This window comes from Wolffia australiana, chromosome 3 (genome assembly GCF_029677425.1).
Source record: "Wolffia australiana isolate 7733 chromosome 3, ASM2967742v1".
NCBI lineage: Eukaryota > Viridiplantae > Streptophyta > Magnoliopsida > Alismatales > Araceae > Wolffia > Wolffia australiana.
Window position 1 is genome coordinate 1611780 of NC_135837.1, and position 10721 is coordinate 1622500.

Sequence of the window (10721 nt, forward strand, 5' to 3'; positions counted from 1 at the left end):
TGTTGAAAATATATGTGGCTTGCAAGCCAATCTCACGTTCCACTTATTTTTTAATATTCATTGACATAATATATTTATTATAATGCACACGAGATGCTCATAAATGAGTACATGAATAAATGCAGTTACTTAGCGAATATGATGAATACATGTATTTACACATGTATTCTAAATGTTCATTTTCAAATGTTATTAGAAAGCGACATTAAATATATTAAAATAATACTATTGTCTAGTTCCACTGATTAATGAAAATATAAGTGGCGAGAAATTCAATCACACACTTCAAATATTGTTCAATGTTCTTTAATGAAACATAAGCATGATAATACACTTGTGATTCTTCTAATAGAGTCTTTGAATACATGATCCAACATCATGAATTATGATGAGAACATTGTATGAAGATCATCAGTATAAAGTCATATGTTCTAATTATGATTAAGAAAATCATATAAATATCCAGATAGGATATCATGGTCTCTTCTCTTTCGTATGATGAGTATCACAGATCTTGTAGCCATTATTCACTGGCATCACACTATATATTTATATTTATTTTTTGTGTTTTGAATGGAAAACCTAGGTGTGGATTTCATGTTTCTCCAATCTATATCATTTTCAACATAACTAAAATCCAGTTTAATCGGTACCAGATGAAGATTTAAGAGAGAAAATAGAATAATGGAATCTGGAAAGTCTATCTGTACTATTAGATCACATTTAGGTAAGGTGATGAATGTTAACTATTGTTTTGAATAGATGACGTTCTGAAATAGAATGAAAAATTGATATAAATATCCCAATTCTTAAAATATAAAATCTATAACTTATTTATTGGAAAATTTTATTTTATAATAACTATGAATTACTTGTTTTGGGAAATACAATGATTGCCGAATTACAAATCACTAATGTTTTGGGGAATAACTATCTATCAACACTAATTTCAGTATGATTATATTTTAATCATACTGAAATTATAGGGATTGAGATGTATATTGAAGTATAAGTATGTTAAAGTAAATGTATTGATATTGAGATAAAGGATAAAATAAAATTGAATCTATAAATTAATGAAAACATAAAAAATTATACAATTGGAAAATTATGGAAAGTTGTGATGGTTTGAAGCTGAACAAGAAAAAACAAGTTAACTCATCCATCAGGATCATCAATTCAAGTATATATGGTTGATAAACTAAAAATTGGGCTAAATTATGAATTGGTGACTTTGATTTATCTGAAATATTAATATAAAAACTATATTTGCACAAATAATTTAGCTAGTAATGATTACCACTCATCCCTTCATGAAACATTAATTAGGGATTCAATGCTCTTTCAATAAGGGTGAGAGGAGTTACTTGTAAATATCATAACATATTGTGTAATGAGGGAATCATTTAGGTGCAGGAGATAATTACTATTTAATAAGAACTATAATAATATATATATTGTAACAATAGGAGAATGTGAACATAATTTGTAAGAATGGGAAGTTAAGATAGATTAGAAAAGATAGAGGTTATGATCAGAAGAGGGAGTGAGTGAAAAATGAGGATGAATAAATTAGTGTTCTACTTTTAGGGGAATTGAGACGGTGATCTGAGATCTAGATAATGGGATGAGAGGTAGCGACGATGGTAAATTAGAATGGTTAGAAGAAATGACGTGGATTTAACCTAATAGATGTGATGGAGATGAATCATCGTAAGGCAAGAGTACTTACTGTAAGTCCTTATGTTCTGCCAGGACCACAATGATTTTGTGATGCATGCAAGTCTCTCCTCTTCTCTGTTTCCCTCTCAAAGAACTTAAAACAGCAAGGAGCACTTTATGCATCCTCAAAGAACTCACTCCATTTTAATAATTCTTCCAAGGTAGGAAAGAAAGTCCAACTATATTTTTTACAAATAGTAGGGGCTCATCTTAAATATCAAAACATATGAATGGATAGATGAGAGAAATATGAACCCGACCTAAAAACTTCAACTTGATCTGCCGTTTGGATTGCAGATATCAAACCCTACAGTTGAAACAAAATAATGGTTAATGATTTAAGTTAAATATCTCATTCCTCTCATCTAGGATTTATTCTTTAACTTCTATAAAGACTATCCAATGGTTGGGATGGATGAGATGCTTCCATGTCACTCTTGATCTTTATTCAGCATGCTGCCACATCTATGCACAGAAAAAGAAAAGACAGAAGCAACAGTTTTATTGTCCTTAATCAATATTCTTTTCTGTCTTTTGAATTAGATAGAGAGCCAAATGAAATCAAAGGCAAGTAAGAAAGGAAAAATAACTATTGAAGATCCGGTCCCCTCTGTTATTTCCCTACTTTTTATCTCGTAAGGAAATTAAAATGTGTATTATCATTAATCATTAATTTTCGTCGTATCTCTTGACTTAGAGGGAGAGACAAATGAGGGCAAAGGCAAGAAAGAAAGGGAAAACAAATATTAAAGAATCTGGTCCCCCTTGTTACTTCCCTAATTTTTTTACCTGATAAGGAAACTAAAAGTTTTATTGTCATTAATTTTGATTTTTTATGATCTATTGTCTTAGATGGCAAGACAAATGAAGGCGAAGGCAAGAAGGAAAGGGGGAAAATCTATTAAAGAATCTGGTCCCCCTTGTTACTTCCCTAATTTTTTTTACCCGCGAAGGAAACTAAAAGTTTCATTGTCATTGATCATGCTTTTTTTTATGATCTATTGTCTTAGAAAGCAAGACAAATGAAGGCGAAGGCAAGAAGGAAAGGGGGAAAATCTATTAAAGAATCTGGTCCCCCTTGTTACTTCCCTAATTTTTTTACCCGCGAAGGAAACTAAAAGTTTCATTGTCATTGACCATGCTTTTTTTTCTGATCTATTGACTTAGATGAAGAGCCAAATGAAGGCAAAAGGCAAGCAAGAAAGGAAAAAATCTATTAAAGAATCTGGTCCCCTTTGTTACTTCCCTAATTTTTTTTTTCCCGCGAGGGAAACTAAAAGTCAATCATGATTTTTTCCTGATCTCTTGACTTTGATGGAGAGCCAAATGAAGGCAAAGGCAAGCAGGAAACAAAAAAATCTATTGAAGAATCTGGTCCCCCTTGTTGTTTTCCTAATTATTTTACCCAAATATAGCAACTTGGTAACCACTAGAATTGTAAAACCATCATGCCAATTGCCAAGATTATTAAGAAATGGACTACTTGTGATGCTTATGTTCCTCTTAATTTCCTCACGCTATCTTATTTTAACAACTTAAAAGTAATAATAAATAATCCATCAAGGTGGACAAGTAGGCGACCTTTCGATAAGCTCATCTGTCGTCATCCAAGTAGACTCTGAGAAGTTCAGCAACATGCGAGAGGGACAGATGGCGCCCTCTCATTGGCCCAAACCTCTGCCGACGTCATCCCCTCTTTCCTTCTTCTTCTTCTTTCCTCTTTTCTTCGCCTCCTTCACGCCAACCCGCTCTGTAACTCCATCTCTGCTAACCATGACCACATCCTCTCTCATACCAACCCGCCATAAATGTGGAGTCTTTCCTCAGTCCCAAACAAGAACAACAAGAACAAGAAGAAAGGTCCATGGATTCTCGCCAGGTTTCTGTTTTCTCTGCTTATTTTCTCTAATCTGTTCTTCTTGTTCTTTAGTTGCTCTAATCGGTTCATCTTCTTCAATGCTCTAATCTGTTCATCTTCTTCTACGCTGCAATCTGCTTATTTTCTCTGCGTTTGATCAAGTCTTTCTAATCCGTTCATCTTCGTCAACGCCGCAATCTGCTTAACTTCTCCGCGTGTAGTTTCTCCGCGTTCGATCAATCCTCTCTAATCCCTTCATCTTCTTCAACGGCAGGCGTTTCAATCTCTGCCAAATCTCGCGATGAACAGCCTGCATAACATCTTCGGTACGAAGAACAAGCAAAATCAAAAACCTCGAAAAACCCACGTCGAGCCCACCGATGTCTAACCCGAATCGCGTCGTTTTACGCAGAGATTCTACGAAACGGGGACTGTTCTTCCGGGGGAGAGGAGGCGGGATGCAGAGACGAGAATCGGGCGTTCGAGCTGAAGATGGTGGCGATGGCGGCGATAGCGGTGGCGAGCGCGGCGGGGGTGGGAATACCGCTGGCGAGGGCGAGTCGGGGAAGGCTCCGAGTCGACTCGGAAGGTTTCGCCATGGCGAAGGCGTTCGCGGCGGGGGTGATACTGGCGACGGGGTTCGTACACGTTCTGGCGGACGCGCAGGAGGCGCTGGCGAGCGAGTGTCTGCCGCGGTTTCCGTGGGCGAAGTTTCCGTTCGCGGGGTTCTTCGCAATGGTAGCGGCGATGGGGACTCTGCTCGTTGATTTTCTTGGGACGGTTTATTGCGAGAGGAAGGCGAGGAGGGAAGAGGAGGAGGAGGACGAGGAGGGAAGAGTTGGGTTGGTGGGGAAAGAGAGAGAAGGGTTGCTGGGGATCGTCGTACCGCACGCGCATGGAATAGGGTATGGGGATGGGAGCCATGCAGACGGGCACTTACGGCACGTAGTCGTCTCGCAGGTATCGGTCCTTGGGCTTTATTAGGAGTCTCTTTCTCTTTACTTTCTCTCTCTTTTATCGCCGTCTATACCGTATCGGTTCATTTCGCTCTCTCTCTCTCTGCGTGTATTTCTCTCTTTCTATCGCTGTCTATCGCTCTATTTGTTTATCTGTCTACCTCTCTCTAATTTACCTCTCTTTCTATCGCTGTCTATCGTTCTATTTCTTTATCTGTCTGCCTCTCTCTCTCTAATTTTTCTCTCTATTTCTATTTCTCTCTCTCTATCTGTAAATCTCTCTATATCTCTCTGTCTACATATCTCTCTATTTCTCTATCTCTCGCTGTCTACATATCTCTCTATATCTATTTCTCTCTCTATGTCTATATATCTCTCTATTTCTCTATCTCTCTATCTTTTGTATCGCTCTATTTCTCTATCTCTCTCTATCTTTATATCTCTTCATTTCTCTATCTATATCTCTGTCTATATATCTCTATTTCTCTTTCTCTCTTTTTATCGTTATATCTCTTCATTTCTCTATCTATATCTCTCTGTCTACATACTCTCTATTTCTCTCTCGCTCTGTTTATTAATCAATCTCTCTCGCTGTCTATATGTTTCCCTATTTCTCTCTCGCTCTGTTTATTAATCAATCTCTCTCGCTGTCTATATGTTTCCCTATTTCTCTCTCGCTCTGTTTATTAATCAATCTCTCTCTGTCTATATCTCTCTGTTTCTCTCTAGGGCTGTTTATTAATCGATCTCTCTCTCTGTCTATATCTCTCTATTTCTCCATCTCTCTCTCTGTCTATATATCTCTCTATTTGGTGTTCATGATGACCATTATGCTCTAGATTATGGTGATGGTCACATGATGATTAGTCTAGTTTTCAATATGATGATGGTCACACAATAATGGTTGGAATAGTATTCATGATGGTCTTAATCTTTGAGATATGATTACGTTTCCATGATTAAGGGTAGAAATGTTTTAATTATGATCTTAAGGGCGAGATTATGATGGTGGTCATTTGATGATGGTTAGAGTGGTGTCCATGACGATCATAGTTTTTGATATTATGATGAAGGTCACCTGATGATGGTCAGAATAGTATTCAACTGATTCTAATGTTCGACAGTATGATGATGGTCATATAATGAAGGTCAATGTGGTACTCATGATGATCATCGCATTTCAGATTATGATTATTGCCACATGTCGATGGCAAGAATGGGGTTCATGATGATCGTAATGTGCAGGATTATGACGATTGTTAGAATAACATTCGTGATGATCCTAATGGTCGAGATTATGATGATGGCCACATTTTGATGTTTAGAATCGTATTCATGATGATCATAATGTTTGTGATGATGATAATGGTGCATGATGTGGATCAATGATATACATGGATTTTACAGATATTGGAGCTGGGGATTGTTTCCCACTCTGTGATCATTGGCCTATCCATGGGTGTGTCGCTAAGCCCCTGCACCATCCGCCCGCTTACTGCAGCCCTCTGTTTTCACCAGTTCTTTGAAGGATTTGCACTCGGCGGCTGCATCTCTCAGGTAATCCATCATCATTATCATCACCATCACCATCATCATCACCATCACCATCGCCATCAGCATTGCCATCGCCATCGTCATAGCCATCACCATCATTGTCACCATCAGCATCACCATCACCTTCACCTTCACCTTCACCATCACCATCACCATTATCCTCCTCATCATCAGCATCAGCATCATCATCAGCAGCAGTAGCAGCTGCAGCATCATCATCTCCCAGCCATTGCAGTCATTACCATTATTATTATAATTTCAATAAGCTTCCCAATCACCAACTTCAAACAAAATATTACCATATGTAAAATCACCACTACCACGTCATTATCATAACCATCATCGTCAGCATCATCGCCATCACTATCAGGAATAGCATTTTGTTATGCTTCATCATAATTGTATGTTTCCCATCATCACTGTTATTAATCTTTGGTTGTAAAATCATTGCATTTATGCCATCATTACTTCCACAGTAACTATGGATATCATTCCCTACAAATATCTTTGTAATGAAGGTCCATCATTTAACATTACCACCGTTTTTTCCAAGAATCACTAAAATCACCTGATCATCATTACATTTGTAGCCTAACCTTGGTATCATCAACTTCCATCATAATCATTACAGTTTACATTCAGTCATCATAGCTTTTCAATCTCTATTATTACCATCATTATCCTACAATTGCCAACCTGAGTAGCATGATCATCATCATGTCATCTTACATCATGATTATTATCATTGATGTCAGTATCCAACACCCTCATCATTATCATTATATGGCCAATTATGATTATCATCATCATCATTAGCTGATAATGGCCAACATGGATAGCATGATAATGGTATGGTGGCAGGCCAAATTCAGACCGGGGACGGTGGCGGTGATGGCGTTCTTCTTCGCTGTGACGACGCCGGCGGGCATTGCGGCGGGGACAGCGGTGACCTCTTTCTACAATCCATACAGCCCTAGGGCGCTGGTGGTGGAGGGGGTGCTGGATTCAATTTCAGCTGGAATTCTCATTTACATGGCGCTCGTTGACCTCATCGCTGCTGACTTTCTGGGCCCCAGGAGACACCTGGCAGGCCTCAGGTTCCATGCCCTGTCCTTCCTTGCCCTCTTGTCGGGGGCCTTGACCATGTCACTTCTTGCCCTCTGGGCTTGAAAGGGCCTGCCCCCTTGCCCAAATGGGCTCCTCTTTGAGGCCCATTTTTGGTTTATTAAAGTGGCTGGTGTGTTAGGTGATGTAAGCGGTAGGAGGTTGCTGTTCTATTCTGCCTGCTGTCTGTAATATGTGAAAATAACTTGCAGGTGTTCTCTGTTTTTATGTGTTATTGTGTTTTAGGATTAGATGATTTAGCAATTTTTTTGCTCTGTTCCCATAAGAGAGTTACCCTAGGATACTTGAACTCTTGCCTATGGGTTTCTGGCTTTGAGGTTATAGGCAATATTGTGCGGTTTAAGTTGTTTCTGGTCTTGGGTTTCTGGTTTTTGCTCTGTTCCCATAAGAGAGTTACCCTAGGATTCTTGAACTCTTGCCTATGGGTTTCTGGCTTTGTGATTATAGGCAATATTGAACTCTTGCCTATGTTCTTCAGTCTTCAGTGGTTGTTTATGTTGTGTTTTAGGAGTAGATGATTTAGCCATTTTTGCTCTCAGACCCCATAGGAGGCCCTCCTTGGTCCAAACCGTGCAAGCGGATCGCGCTCGTGCGGTTGGGCGCATGTGTGAAGCAGTTGTGCGAATTTTCGCAAACGACTTTCGCACACCGCACCGCCCACCGCACACGGGTCGGTGCAGTGTGAAAATCGGACGATGTGCAAAAATTTCAAGCCTGCCCTCCACCTCCCGGCTCTCGCCCCCTCTCCGCTAGCATTCTGCCCCCTCCACATATAATGAATTAATTATTTAATAATCTTTAATAAAATCGCTTAAAGAAACAACGAAAATGTGTGATTTGGTGCGGTATGCGTTGCGTTTATGCGCACACTGCACCAAATCCAGAAGTAATAAGACGAAAAAATATTTTCGTCTTACCAAATTGTAATGTCTATCCCCTTTTCCTTAATTCTAAAAATCTATCGACTGTTTTTTTTTAGTATTTTATTTGTGGAAAAGTTTTTCTATTTCCATCATTAGAATGGATTGGCTATACCTATACTCCAAAAATAGGAATTACTCGCTATTCAGTCGGTTTATGGTCAATAATAAGATTATGTTATGTAGGAGAGATGGCCGAGTGGTTGAAGGCGTAGCATTGGAACTGCTATGTAGGCTTTTGTTTACCGAGGGTTCGAATCCCTCTCTTTCCTTATCTCTACCTTCATTTAATTCACCAAGGCTACTTAACACAATTTATTAAATAACGATTTATACCTTTATTTCTCCTCTATAAGATTTCTACCTTTATTTGAGATGAAAGATGCTATTTTCTCTTCCTAATTACTGTAGTATAAAAATACCAAAAAATGCGAAAAAGGAATGAAAACTTTACTCCTGATTCTTGTAATACAGAATTAGGAAAAATCTAGATCAAAAAGACCTTAGCTTAAACTTGGATTTCCCTTAGCTATTTTTCTCTCTCCGAAAAGGGGACAAAATTATCCAATCCTTTCCTTGTGATTTTTGTTTGTTTAAGTCTGACGAGAATAATATTCTACAACTAAGAGCTCATTTATTTTCAAACCGATCCACTTACTATCTATTATTTGGTTTACTAATCCTTTATTCTCTATTGAGTCAAGAGTCAAATGTTTTGGTACTTGCTCATGGGGGGATGAAGAAATATTATTTTGAATCAGAGCTTTTGATTTTTGATTATCCTTCGTTGAAATAATATCCTGGGGTTTGCAACGATAACTTTTCGAATGATACGCGGCTTAGCTCCATGGAACAATATGCTACTGCTGAAACATGGAAGAATTTTCATCTTAGATTAAAACACTCACTTGCGCCGTCATCTTAATATTCACTGCTTTCGCGCCTGAATCTTAATATATTCACCGCTTCCGTGCCTTCATCTTAATATTCACGCTCGTCTTCATCCTCATATATTCACCGCTTCCGTGCCTGAATTTTAATCTTCACGCTCCTCGCGCCTTCAGATTAATATATTCACGCTCGCCTGAATCTTCACGCTCGTCACGCCTTCATCTTCAGATTCATCTGAACGCTCCGTCGCGCCTTCAGATTAATATATTCACCGCTTCCGCGCCTTCATCTTAGTATGTATGGAATTTGTAAAGAAAACAGTACAGCGTCTCGATCTCTTCGAAACACACTTCATTTTTTTTTTTAGTATCATTGATAGCAGAAGAGTACGCGCGCTAGCGCGCCCCACCCCGAAATGACTTCGTAACCTACGCTTGCTGCTCGCTCAGTGTCAGTAGAAGAAAGAAAACATGGTCACGACTAGTTGATATTGATGGATTTATCCACTGCGCGCTGCGCGCCTTACGAGTGTTGCACTTCACTCACAGCTCGCTGGCTCATTCACTCACTTGCTTATTTATTAACTCGCTGCTTCGCCAGAAGCGACTTCTTTATGTTCAAAAAACATAACCTTTACTTCGTCACTTTATTTATTTCACAACGTTCTTAGGGGCAAGTTTACAAGCGGAACCTTTTTTCAGTATTAAAAAGAACGAAGGCGTGGAAGCGGTGAATATTAAGATGAAGACGAGCGTGAAGATGAAGACGAGCGTTCAGATGAAGACGAGCGAGCGGGAGCATAAGGGAGCAAAGCGAGTTTACGAGCGCGAGCGGTTATTGTTCTTCAAGAACTGTCGTAGTTATTTTACTTGACTTTACTTATCCTTCTTCTTTTCTTTCTTTTCTTTGACGCTCGTAAATGCTCGCTCACTCGCGTCTGAATCCTTATATTCATCGCTTCCGCGCCTCGCGTGTCGCGCCTCAGAACGTTGATTCATCTTTAATCCTAAGCGCTAAGTGCCGTCGCGCGTCATGCTTCTGCTCATAAATTCCTCGCTTCTGCTCCGCTCCTCGCGCCTGTAGAACATAATTTAGCTCTTAGCATTTGGCTATCACTCCCACCGTCTACTCCATCCTTTCCAAAAGTTAAGAATGAATTCGATGATAATCGGAAACAACCTCCACCCAACTTTGAGATCTGCACTTGCTTATATTCTGTAAAGTTGGATTGGATTATGATTGAATTCACCCACTAGCTTTTAATGAATGAATTGATTCATGGTTAAATCCCGCCATGATGCATTTTCTCAAAATTTTAACTAAATAAGGGATCAAATGGTATATTTTATTTGTTGGTAGCTTGGAGGATTACAAGCATGACGAGGAGATTTGTGATGATTTTGAAATTTTTTCTATTAGGTAATCCATTATCCTTATGCATGAAAATACTAAATTCCGTTGTTATAGTTGGACTCTATTATGGATTTATGACCACGTTCTCCATAGGGCCCTCTTATCTCTTCCTTTTTCTTTGATTTTTTCTATAGGTCACCACATCTTGTTCATTGGGAATTGAAAAGGGTATACGTGGACAACCAATGAGGGACGGGCATAATAAAGTTTACAAATCATTTTCAGATGTAGTTGAAGGAAAAGAGGGCAGATTCCGCGAGACCTTGCTTGGTAAACGAGTCG

The 10721-nt window shown here is 38.9% G+C and overlaps 1 protein-coding gene and 1 non-coding gene across 2 annotated transcripts; both read left to right on the forward strand.

Moving 5' to 3' along the window:
- Window positions 1–3319: 3319 nt before the first annotated feature.
- Window positions 3320–7477, forward strand: ZIP9 (ZIP metal ion transporter family). The gene is made up of 5 exons (XM_078573273.1): window positions 3320–3601; window positions 3855–3906; window positions 3993–4540; window positions 5944–6093; window positions 6952–7477. Exons 1-5 carry the CDS (start codon window positions 3587–3589, stop codon window positions 7258–7260), a joined length of 1074 nt encoding a protein of 357 aa, XP_078429399.1. The 5' UTR covers window positions 3320–3586; the 3' UTR covers window positions 7261–7477.
- Window positions 7478–8320: 843 nt separating this feature from the next.
- On the forward strand, window positions 8321–8407 carry TRNAS-GGA (transfer RNA serine (anticodon GGA)). The gene has a single exon. It is a non-coding gene; the product is annotated as a tRNA-Ser (tRNA).
- Window positions 8408–10721: the final 2314 nt, after the last annotated feature.